At 31.0% G+C, this 13,619-nt stretch overlaps 3 protein-coding genes across 3 annotated transcripts in view; 2 read left to right on the forward strand and 1 right to left on the reverse strand.

The window, feature by feature from the left end:
* The window catches only part of LOC124536663, a 52,825-nt gene extending 43,179 nt beyond the window's left edge, over positions 1-9,646 (forward strand). The window contains exons 6-7 of the mRNA XM_047113214.1: positions 2,142-3,110; positions 7,301-9,646. Of these exons, the coding sequence (XP_046969170.1) occupies positions 2,142-3,110; positions 7,301-8,705 (2,374 nt within the window). The 3' untranslated portion in view covers positions 8,706-9,646. The remainder of the gene's footprint in view (positions 1-2,141; positions 3,111-7,300) is intronic.
* On the reverse strand, positions 9,595-12,129 carry LOC124536662 (SET and MYND domain-containing protein 4-like). The gene is made up of 2 exons (XM_047113213.1): positions 10,701-12,129; positions 9,595-10,510 (listed from the first exon to the last, which is right to left on the reverse strand). Exons 1-2 carry the CDS (start codon positions 12,116-12,118, stop codon positions 10,114-10,116), a joined length of 1,815 nt encoding a protein of 604 aa, XP_046969169.1. The 5' UTR covers positions 12,119-12,129; the 3' UTR covers positions 9,595-10,113.
* Positions 12,130-12,170: 41 nt separating this feature from the next.
* LOC124536665 (protein OSCP1) lies at positions 12,171-13,228 on the forward strand. Its single transcript, XM_047113215.1, has 2 exons — positions 12,171-12,282; positions 12,358-13,228. Exons 1-2 carry the CDS (start codon positions 12,171-12,173, stop codon positions 13,155-13,157), a joined length of 912 nt encoding a protein of 303 aa, XP_046969171.1. The 3' UTR covers positions 13,158-13,228.
* The last annotated feature ends 391 nt before the right edge of the window (positions 13,229-13,619 follow it).

A 13,619-nucleotide genomic window follows, 5' to 3' on the forward strand; every position in this document is an offset into this window, starting at 1 on the left:
TTAAAGTCCGTTAATTATTAAATAATTCAAATTTGAAAAGTAGCAGCAATTATTTATTAATCAAATATTCTCACAGCTCATTTAGTTTATCTTCAATCTTACTTTCATTAGTATGAAAGTCATCGAGAATCATAGATGTTAAAGATGTACAGAGAAATCACGTTGACTGTACATTCATAATTCATATTCTATTTATTTTCCGAAAACTACTTAACAATAAATAACATGATTTTATCTAGATGCTTTTTCTACTATATACTTTTCTCGTTTGAATTGGAACAAAGAATTACAGCATCTAACAGTTTTGATTTGAAATTGTTTTTAGCATTTTAATAAATATACAAAAAATCATTCAATCGGTCAGGGCCTTAATTCTACTGACAAGTTGACAGTTGGTAGCGAATCGAATCGAAAAATAATCGTAATCGTTCGTTCAGCTGACCAATTCTACAAAGGCAATAATCGAGCTTCGATTTGGCCAAACTTCGATCGAAATATAATCGGATATAAATAAGTGGTCCTCGGTTACATTTGCTGGGGAATAGAACCATAAACGCTTAACTACCATTATATTAGAAGTTAGTACGATTGGCCCCAGTGACAAAAAAATAAAGAACAAGTAAAGAAAATAAATTTCCAATCACAATAAAATTAGGCAGGTCAGTATAACTTATAGTGTTCTATATGTGAAATGCCAGCATCTATGTGTAATTTTTAACTTTACTAATGTTACTGACTGTATTATAAATATCTATAGATTGATAACATTTTCTTGCTGCTTAAACTTATAGAACTATTCTGTAAGAACTTTCTGCTAAACTCGATCGTGTAATGTGGAAGATGTGTGACAATGGCTGTTATATTTATAAACAACAAACAACAACAACAGCCTGTAAATTCCCACTGCTGGGCTAAAGGCCTCCTATCCCTTTGAGGAGAAGGTTTGGAACATATTCCACCACGCTGTTCCAATGCGGGTTGCTGGAATGCACATGTGGCAGAATTTCTATGAAATTTGTCACATGCAGATTTCCTCATGATGTTTTCCTTCACCGCTGAGCAGGAGATGAATTATAAAGACAAATTAAGCACAACAGCGGTGCTTGCCTGGGTTTGAACCCGCAATCATCTGTTAAGATGCACTGCGTTCTAACCACTGGGCCATCTCGACTCATATTTATAAAATGTGAACAATATTTGTACAAAAAAAGCTTATCGCTCTAAGAAGTTTCCGACACACATACGAGTATAACGAGTTAGATGAGATTATATCTTACGGAATAGCTCAGCTGTCATAAAACTTTAATTTTGTGTTCGTTTTTTAAACAGGTAAAATATTCTCATAGTCATATAATGTGAGTACAAAACTATACTAGGCTTAGTGAGTCCGCGAAGCGATGTCACCGATTTGATATCATTACGAGTATACAAACCTTTTTTTAAGTAATTTAAAAAAGAATGTTTGGTTGTAACTGGTTACACTATGGTATGTTTCTTAAAAAATATATATAATATGAATAGTCTATGCCAACCAAAAATAGGCAGAAAGATAAATAAAGAACATTTTTCAACGAATTGACGCGATCATGAAATCTGGAAGTAAAATTAAAGTGGCATATTATTATGCCTTCTTCCACTGGAATATTATCCCTTCTTCTATTGGGTAAAACCATCCTTTTCGTTATTGAGTTTTTCTTTATCTTGTGTTGATAGTCCTTTTTAACGTTTAAGAACAAATTAAAATGTTTTTTTTAAAACAATTCAAATAAAAGATCACACAACGTAACTACAATTTCATAAAATTTTTGTATAACCATATAATTGTACATTGTTTAGGAATTATTGTTTAATAATTCACTTATTAAAATAATAATCTTATTTTATATTTTAATGCGATTAGCCGGTCTACACTTATTTAACAATAGAATCTTAGCAATAGCAATTGCATATATAAATATATCTATTTAGATAAACCACTATTAAAAAAAAAAACAAACAATTTAATACAGGATCAAATGAAATAACTGCTAACATGTTTTAATTATTGCACGTGCATGTAATTGCTTGTGTTAATTAATCCGTTCTGTATCTACAGCATGTTTGTCATTAAAAAAAATATTTTATTTCATATAATTGTTGCAGTCCCTTGGAAATCACGAATTTGATCACGGCGTGAGTGGGTTAACACCGTTCATAAAAAATCTCTCTTGTCCTGTGGTTGCCGCCAACCTTGATCTGGCCAAAGTTCCTGATTTAGAAAAAGAGACAAACCTAAAGAAATCCATTATATTAAATGTAAATGGCACGTCAGTCGGTGTCATAGGTTACTTAACGCCGGACACTAAAATGTTAGCTGTGAAAAATGATGTGGAATACGTCGATGAAATCGTGGCCATGAAAGAAGAAGTAAAAAAGTTAAAAGCTCAAGGAGTTAATATTATTATCGGACTAGGTCACTCGGGTTATTTGAGAGATTTAGAAATAGCAAAAGAAGTAGACGGTTTAAATTTAGTCATCGGCGGACATTCGAATACTTTTCTATGGAACGGTACGAGTCCTGACTCAGAAGAAATTCAGGGACCTTATCCTACTTACGTCAAACAATCATCCGGGAAGATGGTACCAGTGGTTCAGGCCTATGCTTACACAAAATATCTTGGCAAACTGCTTATGGTATTTGATAGTAAGGGAAATTTACTAAGCACTGAGGGTATACCTATTCTTTTAGATAAAACAACTCCACAAGACCCTGATGTTTTGAAAATTATTGAGCGTTATCGTACAGAAATTTCAAATTATACGGAAGAAGAAATTGGGAAGACGTCAATAGTTTTAGACGGTCTTAGTTGTCAACACCAAGAATGCAATATGGGTAACCTGATAGCTGATGCTATGGTCTACAATTACGCAATGGAGTACGATAGCAAAGATCATTGGACGGATGCGCCTATAGCTATAATTCAAGGTGGTGGAATAAGATCTTCTATAGCTCATTCAGAAAAACTTACTACCATTACTAAAGGAGACTTAATTGGCGTCCTACCATTTGAAGGAGATCTTGTTGTAGTCACCATGTCAGGTAGTGTCTTATTACAAATGTTAGAGCACTCAATTAAAAATTTAGACGAATTAGACTATCCTGGCGAGTTTCTACAATTTTCTGGCCTCAAAGTTGTATATGATGTTAGCAAACCAGAAGGAATGAAAGTAGTACAAGCAGACGCAAGATGTTGGAACTGTTCCATACCAAAATATAATAGAGTTACGGATAATGAAATGTACAACGTTATTATGCCGGGTTTCATATCAATTGGTGGAAACGGTTACACGATGTTTCAGGGTTTGCCTACGCGTTCGTTTAACAGCAGTGAAATAACCTGTACCATACAATATATAAAACAACATAGTCCAATTTTCCCAGAAATCGAAGGCAGAATAACAATTCTTACACAGAGTAGCAATAACGGATTTAGAATTACTTTATCACAACCTTTATTTGTTTCTTTAATGTATTTATTTAGCAGAGCTTACATGTTTAATTAGAATAATGAAAAAAAATCCTGCCGTGAGAAAATTTGTACAAATATGTCTAACAGTATTGTTAGTGAGTAAGCTATAAAAAGTATTTATGTGTGATGTTTTATTTTACCGTCCCGTGTCTGTGTAATTTAAAATTTAATAAAACATGAAAACTATTTCGTTTTATTTATAGATTAATTAAACCTTCTCTAATTAAGCCCTCTAAAAGAAAAATTAATAAGGTGACAATTTCGAATAAAGTTTACTTACAATTTAATTATCACTTGACATGTTCTAATTGCAAACATAGACCACTGACCAGCAAAATTAAAAAAAATGTTCTTGTCTATTTGAAAAATTTAAAAAAAAATGCTATGATACGTCATTTATATATGTTTTAAAATCGTGTAAAGAAACATTATCGACTCAACGAAACATTTCGATAATGGCCGCTCTAATTATCACAGTGCCCAAGTTAAAGACGTAATGTCTACTAGAAGTACCGTTAAATAAAACAAAATTGCAACAGTTATATAATTTACATAGATATAGATTTCTAGAAGCACAATATACTATACAACTCATACCCAGTCTGCCACAAGAGTGATTGAAATTTTTCATATCTTGTTAGACAGATTACAACTTCAGAGTTTTCAGATGTAAAGGAAGCCATATAAACATAGACAAACGCAATATAGCCTTAGCAACTTTCGTGTCTTTGATCCAAAGTGCTTGATTTGTATTTTTTTTTTTTTTGTATAATGAGTCAAAAGTAAATACAGTTTCAGAAAAAAGTTTGTAGTTAATCCGTTAGATTGAATAAGAGTTAGATATCAATTTCTGTAAGATGATGAATGAAACTAAAATGATTTAACGACAATTAATTGATTTACGAACGAAACGTCCCGGCTTCTCAGGCAATTTATTTATAAAGAAAATCTAGCTATTTCATATACTATCCTGAATACTATAACGTAACTTGCCTTCATTTTTTTCAATTGGAAAATATTTGGATCTGGATTTTGGAATTAAATAATTGATAATTATGATAATGATGACGATGTTGATAAACGTGCAAACAAAGAAATTTGACATATTTATAACATTAGCATAGTATGGAAGAAATTAATTAGTACAGACTAAATTACCTACGTTGTTTTACGTCTGAATACTTTATGTAAGAAAAGATTCGTTTTCTTTACTGATACTATGCTACAAACAAAATATACGGTAATGAGATATGTAAATGCGAGTGTTGTAATAATAAAAAAAAATAAAATTATAGAATTCAAATTGCAGAAAAAGAAGGTTTTTTTTTTAATAAACTAATCTTGATTAATCTGAGCTGATTACATGCACTACATATTTTTATCACATACGCCATTTTTTGCCTTAATAGTACAAGATGATGAAAATACACTGGTGTTTGTTAAGTATCTGTCTGACCTAGAGAAATCAGTAAAATGCGTGTGGAAAAATCTTATATGTATTTGATTGGGTTGCTTTACAAATTGAGTCTATACCAAATAGACGGATGCCTATGTACTGATACCAATTAATATGTATTTAATGAATTAATCGTTTAACAAGACTGAAGATTAATGGTGACACGCATTAAAAATATCATTCATCTGGAATATCTGTTCAAAAGAAATTTATAAATAATTCTAATGTTCATTATTGTGTCTTAAACATCATTTTGTAAAGAACTGAATCAATTATATAAACAAGTTGTTAAGTGGTCTTATGTTGATTTTTTTCGACAGATAATTTATCGGCAAAGAATACTGTTTCGGTAAATTTATTATATTTAAGGTTTTATTAAAATTGCACATAACTTTAAAATAATAAATTGGGCATAGGGGCTTATTATAAATGGTAAAATGAAAATGTTTTGGAACAATTTCGACGGAGATTTTAAAATAAGAGGATTTAAGAGTTCCGTCTTAAATTCACATATACAAGCGTATACCAGCTTCAAACACTTTCACAATCTTTTTGAATCTAATGGAATAAAAATAAAATCTAATGATATTCCTAAGATCATTTCAAAAATATAGGTATATTCATAACTTGATAAGTAATCTTGGATTCAAGCTACACTTTCCATATCATATGGTGAGATGGCATCGGCGTTAGAAAAATTTCAAGTTTTGCCCTTCTGGCCTGTGCTCTGCCTCTGCTATGCTATATACATTTATAAGAAAGAACTCTTACTTACCTAGAATTTTAGGCTACGTTCACAAATTTTAAATTTAAACTATTTTCAATAAACAAATGTGCGATAGAGAACAGGAAGATAAAGTGCCCTAATGAAGTTACTAAACTAGAACGCCAATGATCCATGTTACGCTAAATTATTTGAGAAAAAATTCAACAAGTGCCAAAAATTGTGCCAAGCTTCTTGCTCTTCATTTAAAGACTCACTTCACTATTCGCACACGTTAACCTCTAAAAATCTTGAGGTACTTTTAAACAGTGAATGCTTCCGCATATCAATTGATCTCCAACTGAAAATACCTCTGAGCTTTGAGCATAGATGCCCGAAAACGCCTGGAATCAAAATGGACTCTTTCAGTCTACATGGTCTCTTTTGGCCAAAAATCCAGGTTTTTTCGCCACAATTCTCTTAAAGACACAATACAAAGTGACGTGGAGTGACGTGGAATTAGTCGTAATGATGACATGTGACCTGATGGACAGTTGCGACATGCTGGCCCATCACTCACATCACCAACAATATTAAGAGCCGCCACTTTACGTGGCTGAAGCGATTCCTTAAATTCAACTCTTATTGCTGTTAAAAACTTGGACCTAGTAGTAGTGGTAAAATGTTTATTAAAAGTATAATATCTCTCCTGATTGCGTCTGCTGAGAGGATTGCGATTTAAGGAGGAAATGTCGCTAGCATTGTTGCCACCATTCCACGCTGTCATGATATATACTAATTTAAATTATTATTATTTGTACATAGTTAAAGTCTTGATGTTAATATTTTTTATTTCAATAAATAAATTAAAAAAAACACACACACACATTAACAAATTATTTGTAATGCCTCAGCTCGTAAAGGTTTCTCTTACATATTAACGCCCGAGTGAATAAAATATTTTAGAAAGAAACATATAAATAAAATAATATAAAAAGATAATCTATTACATTCGATGAGCATTAAATAACGGATTTTTTGAAATTTATATAGGTAAACGGACGGACAGACGGAAATATTATTAACCTTAAATCGTCAATGCACATACCTTGAACTAAAATGTTATGTCCCTTGTGCCTGCAGTTACACTGGTTCAATAACGCTGAAAACCGGAACACAACAGTACTGAGTACTACATTTTTTTACGGCAGAATATATGACGAGAACAGATTATAAATGGATTTGCACAAAGTTCTATCACCAAGTCTCGTAGATTTTTGTGATTCGATAAAATAAACTCATTACAAATATTTCAGACGACATAAACTTTCGTAATTGTAAGCTATTACGTACTGTGGAATTATTATAAAAATTACTTGTGGCTGGTGTTTTCAATTAGCAAAAATCATTTGATAACGACCAAACATAAATTTATCTTATTATGGATGAATAATTAATTAAACAATTTAAGAACAAAAAACTAATTTAACCGTAATATTCTTTTTATATGTATAATATATATAATTTACCGTAATACTAGAAAATAAATAATTGTTACTTATTTAGTTAATCATTGTCATGTCTGTATTATCAACTCCATTTTTATTTATGTTATGTTTTTTATCTTTTGCAGTCGCTTGGAAATCACGAATTTGACGAAGAAGTCGATGGAGTCATACCTTTTATAAGAAATCTGACCTCACCCGTTTTAGCTGCCAATCTCATTCTCACCAACGTACCAGAACTCGAAAAAGAAACCAACTTATACGAATCAGTTGTCATTAATAAAAACGGCATTAAGATCGGAATAATTGGTTATTTAACCCCTGAAACAAAATTTCTTGCACCAAAGAACAAAGTAGATTACGAAGAGGAAGTTATTGCGTTAAGAAGAGAAGTAAACAAATTAAAAGAAATGGGAATCAAAATAATCATAGCGTTAGGTCATTCAGGCTTTTTGAAAGACTTAGAAATAGCTGAAGAGGTTGAAGATATAGATATAGTAATAGGCGGTCATTCAAACACTTTTTTGATAAATAAAAATAGTACGGACGAAATTCCTGAATTTCCACAAGGACCATATCCTACAATAGTTAAACAAAAATCTGGAAGAAAGGTTCTTGTAGTACAAGCATATGCATACACGAAATATCTTGGCAAATTACATTTAATTTTTGACGAACAAGGAGAAATTATATACTACGACGGTGAGCCGATTCTGTTAAATAAAGAAATCCCAGAAGACCCAGCCCTCTTAGAAATAGTAAATCGATATCGAACTGCCATAAACCAGGTGTACAATGAAGTGGTTGGAACCTCGCTTTTTTATCTCGATGGTGATTCCTGCCGGCTCGAAGAATGTAATTTAGGCAATTTTATTAATGACGCTATAATTAACTTTACTAAAAGATATTCCAAAGAATATTCTAATGTTAACATAGCTATAACACAGGGTGGTAGAATAAGAACGTCCATAAATGGTCCAGATAAACCATTTAAAGTGACGAGAGGAGATATGGTTACCGTCATACCGTTTTCTGATACACTATGCATAATGACTATGAACGGCACAATACTGAGACAAGCTTTGGAACATTCGGTTGCAGCTTGGAGAAGAATTGATACCCCGGGACAATTTTTACAGTACTCGGGAGTTGAAATAGTCTATGATCTAGCTAATGATGTCGGTTCACGGATTGTGAAAGCAAAAGCCATTTGCTCCGATTGTTCTGGCCTGAATGATGTTTTAGATAATCTCGAGTACAAAGTTATTACGTCAGTATTTTTAGCTGAAGGTGGAGATGGTTACACTATGTTTGATACAGTTCCCAAAGAAATAGTTAACTACAATGAAGTCACGTGTGCTATAGATTACTTACAGAAATATAGTCCTATACAGCCAATTGTATCAAAGAGAATAACTATTCTTAATGAGGATAACATTAAATCATCAATGTTTTTGCCGTCACAAGGAATGGCAATTAAATTTAATACTAAAATGTTCCTTTTATTGAGTTTTATTATATTGTATAGTTAAATCATTGTTGTTTGTAGATAATCCAATTATATACATATTACTAGCAAATTCCAAAGCACGTAGTCCTGGCCTTTTTAAGCGACTTCAAAAAAAGGAGTGTTCTCAATTCGACCAGTATATATATATTTTTTATATTGTATGTACAGTCAGAGTAAGTAAACCTTCGTCAGTTTACAAATAAATAAAGGAATGATCCTTTATCAAGTCGTAAGCTCTTAGTACCTTTTGAAACTAAAGCACTAAACTGACAACTGAATATAAAATTAAACTTAAATAGTATAATTGATAACTTGGTTCAAAATAGTGTAACTAATCTTTGGACTACGTCTAGTTTTATATCAAAATTAAATATTTTTAATGGCGTCATTTGTCATTACAAATTTAAATTAGATATAACTTCCATACAATTGTCAAAATATGGCTCTCTGTGTCATATATTATCAATCGGTAAAGCAGATTATCGCTCATACTGAGCACACGAAAATAGATCTTAAGGTGACGAACCTTTTCTTACCCCGGCTGTACTAGTTTTCGCCCAGTTATCGAAATTCGAAAATTATAATTTGTAGATGAATTTGCAGGTTTCGAATTTTTTAAGTGAAACTTTTTTAAATTGTTGCAATTTGATTCTAGCGGTATCATGGAAATTCGTCACTAATTATTTAAATTATTAAATTCCACTTGTACCATGTTTAATGCACACGTACACTTATTTACACAACTTTTTCTTTTTTTTTAATGTTATCACTAAAGCTCACCAATAGTCATAAATATAGTCTATTTTATACTAACATAAGATTGCCATATGATGAACAAAATTATTTAATTATAGATATACATTCCTGACATTATAAATATAATTGTTATCAATATTTATAATAAACAAATGTTTTGTTATTCGTATATTTTATTGTATAATAAATGTTTTTTAATACGCAACATAGTTTGAATACAAAATTCAACAATTAAAATCTTCATAAGTCAATTAATTGTCTTACATTATAAGCAAGTTCTATGAAATAAAAAGATTCATATAAATTCTTTCATAAAGATTAAACAATAGCCAACTACAAATTGTATGAATATAATAAAAATAAAATCTTACTTTGCTCTCCTATATCTTAATTAGTTTCTTTTTTAATATAATATACTTTATAGGTTTCATTTTAATTATAGGAACTATTTATAAATATTTCCAATTTAGGCACTTATAAAAAATGTAACATTAAAAATAGTAATTCTAATTTAACATTGTGTAAAATGTGAATATAATATGGTTACATAATAGCAATTTTATTTTATAACAATATAATATAAATGAACTTTTCCTTAACCTATTGAGTTTCAATCAATATAAAAAAAAAAATTGTCAAATTTAAAAATAGAATTATATAGATACTTAAATATCTTATTTTGAATTTACAGATTTCCACTTAACCATAAGACTGCTTCCATAGGGCACTAGGCCCTCAAAAATTGACAAACATTGTTTTAACGATTCCTGGCAGTCACACAATTCCATACATGGTGCATAGGGTTCTAGTAATTTACATAAATCACAGATGCCTTTGTATGTTTTCAATGCTGTGTCTAAATTTCCTCTCTGAAGTTGGTCTATCACATGCTCATTTAAAAGACTATTTTTAGATCTAACTAATTTGGCTGGCACACTATTAGATTGTCTCATAGTTAAGTACATATAATTAGGCCAATTATTGACACATGCTTCACATAAGCAGGTAAATTTAAATTGAAACTTAAGGGTAGCCTGTCTTGAGCTCCGTTCCTCTAATGCATGATGGGGTCTGAAAAACGAAAAATCATAGTATTGTAAAGGAGCTTCATACAACTAATTGACTAAAGGGATATAATTGATGTAATTACTTTGTAAATTTAGGTGTGACACATCTCATATCTCGACTATGGTGGTTAGTATAATCTTCAAAAAGATTTATTTTATTTAAATAATTTCAAAAACATTTTACAAAATCTTACCCATAATTATCAAAAATTTGCATTCCTTTCTTAATTGGTCGCAGAGCGAATACAATCATCTTTGCAGAGCCTAATTTGCTGAACCTAACAACATTGGGCGCACAAGAATGATTAAAAAGGCTACAAAAAGCATAAGGTGCACTTGCCAAACTTATTTCGTCCACACATTTACCCGCCTTACTGGCTGCAATGGAACTAATGCCATGCATGTTGGTTGGGCTAGTCATCAGGTGTAACAGTAATAGTCCAGCTACACATTCATTTATTTCTTTATATTCATCTTTATTTTCTGTTTTAAAAAAATCTGAATTATTTTCTAGAAATCTTAAAAACACAGCTGCCGTTACTCCTTTTTGAAATATGTCAGAAATTGATCGTATTTCTAAATTTGTAGCTAGAGTATGTATGGATGCATAGTATTTGGAATCATATATCCATTTATCACCAACCTTAACATGCCCATGGTGTGCAGTGTTCATATTTTCTTCAGCATCTTTGATTGTTTTAAATAAATCTTTCCATTCATTATGATCATGACGAGCTTTGAGAACTGTTCTTAGAGCAAGCAGTTCTAGTTTTGTGAATTCCATTTTAACGAATGTTGCCATAAGTGAGCATTCAATACTATGGTACTCCTTCAGAGCTTTTGCTTTACATTCATCGCTGCAATAGAGACAGTAGCAGCAGCCAGCACATGGTAAGAGATTTAAAGACCTTGAGAGACAATAATTACAACTAAATAAATATTGATCTTTCAGTAATAGTGTAAAATACGGATCCTCTTCAACTATGACTTCACCTACTTTTATATCCTCTTTAGCAATCACATGTCTACCCATTTCTTCGCTTATCACAACTTCTAATTTATTACTTGCACATAAATATTCAGAATGTTTCTCACTTCTCATTTTCAAATATTCATCAAAATCATCCTCTTTGATTGTTTGTTTTTCCTTACTTGAACACAATGCCTCATTACACATTTTCTTTCTCTTAGTTAGTTTCTCTGTCAATTTTTTAGGATATTCTAATGAAAACACTGTGTCTATGTCTCGCAAACATTCTTTATATTTATTTAATTCATAGAAAACAGCTGATCTATTAGACAGAGCTAAGCAATAGTTTTCAGAGTTTATGGGTGCATGTAGAAGTGACAAGTTATAATACTGCCAAGCTTTATGGTATTCTGTTTGATCAAAGCATTTGTTGCCTTGGTTACGGTAATATAAGGAACTGTCATTGTTTTTCTTTACTTCTTGAACACTTGGAAAAGCATTAAGACCTTTTATAGTTTTATACACAAAAAGTACTCGTTCACTATTAGTTTCTTGTGATAATAATTCTACAGACATTTGCTTTATTTTGCCCTGTGTTGTTAGTTTGGCAATGACACCTTCATAACAGGAATCGATAGACATTTTGAATGTGATAAATTTTGCAGTATTGATTTTTCAATTGAAATATATAGCAATGTCCCACTTTGCTACACCTTTTATTGTGATCAACTTAGGTTGTGAAATGATTTATGTGATTGATCAGAGATTAAAGACTCAGAGAGTGCCATTGGATAAATCTGAAAGAGGTAATAATTAATATAAGTATGCTATAAATAATTAAATTATGTAAAAAAAAAAACTATTTATAAATTTATTTTCAGTACTTACAGATATAGTCTCAGTCTTACTTCATCCTAAGCTTCTTGACGAGCTATTTATACCCCAACCGGCCGCTACACATGCAGTTATAAAGCAGCTACTTCAGGATATTTCCGCCACGTCTATTATGAAACTCGACAGCTATTCTATGGGAAAATTATGGGATCTCATGACCATGATATTCAAATGGCAGCTATCAGTTGCAACAAATCAAAATATTTTTGACATAAGCCGGCGACATTTGCGGAGTGTCGCTACACTCATGCCTGAATATTTCTCGAGGGATATTTTCGACAACGCTTTGAAAAAAATAGATATAATAGCACAAAAATTTGCAGAAGATGACTACAATTGCTTATATAGCGCCTTAATCATCTGGTTTTCGGAATATCACACCAAAATTTCAGTTCTTCTAAGATTGGGCTTACAAAAAAAGGATGGAACATTTTGTCTTCCGTACACTTTGAATCCAAATTTTCTTAAAAAATTAGGAGAAAATATTTACAAATACGATAATACTAAAAAGAGAGAAGATGAATACTGTCCAGATACCAGCGAGGTCAATTGCCTTTTAGCATCAATTGAAAGTACACCTAATATCTCAAAAGTTATTAAATTAAAATTGCCAATAGAGTTTGGAAACGAAAATATAGAAAACAAAATACTTAAAATAAACAAAAATATTGAATATAAGAATATTACAGCACTAAAAAAAAATAACAATAAGAACGGCGATCTCACATACACGGTTAATACATTAAAATCACCTCAAGAAGATCTATTGGAAATGCTAAAAGAATAAGATTCATATTACATTCTAAAAATTAAAAAAATATATGAATGGACTTGAATAATTACCCGCGAATTGTTCCATTATTAAATTCAGTAAAAATATATTAAATATAATGATTAAAACGATAACATTTGTTATGAACACCGCGGTTGACTTCAAAGTTGTGAGATACGATTAAAATTCAAAGAACATTTATAGGTACATAATAGCTAGGTTATTAGATTCGGGAAAAAACAATCCATAAACAATTAAACACTACACTGGTGTTGTCAGTTAAAATATATATGAAATACGACATGAGTTGCCGTATCGAAATTTAAAAGAAGAACTTATAATACTTGGGTAAAATCAATGATATTCTAATTAACAGATATGTTATATCCATACTAAACAACAGAAAAAAGTGTGCCGCGCCGGGGACCGTTTATTTTAGTTTATTTTTACATTTCTTTAAAAGTAAAAAGGATAGCT

The sequence above is a fragment of the Vanessa cardui genome, chromosome 17 (genome assembly GCF_905220365.1).
Source record: "Vanessa cardui chromosome 17, ilVanCard2.1, whole genome shotgun sequence".
In the NCBI taxonomy this organism is placed as follows: Eukaryota; Metazoa; Arthropoda; class Insecta; order Lepidoptera; family Nymphalidae; genus Vanessa; species Vanessa cardui.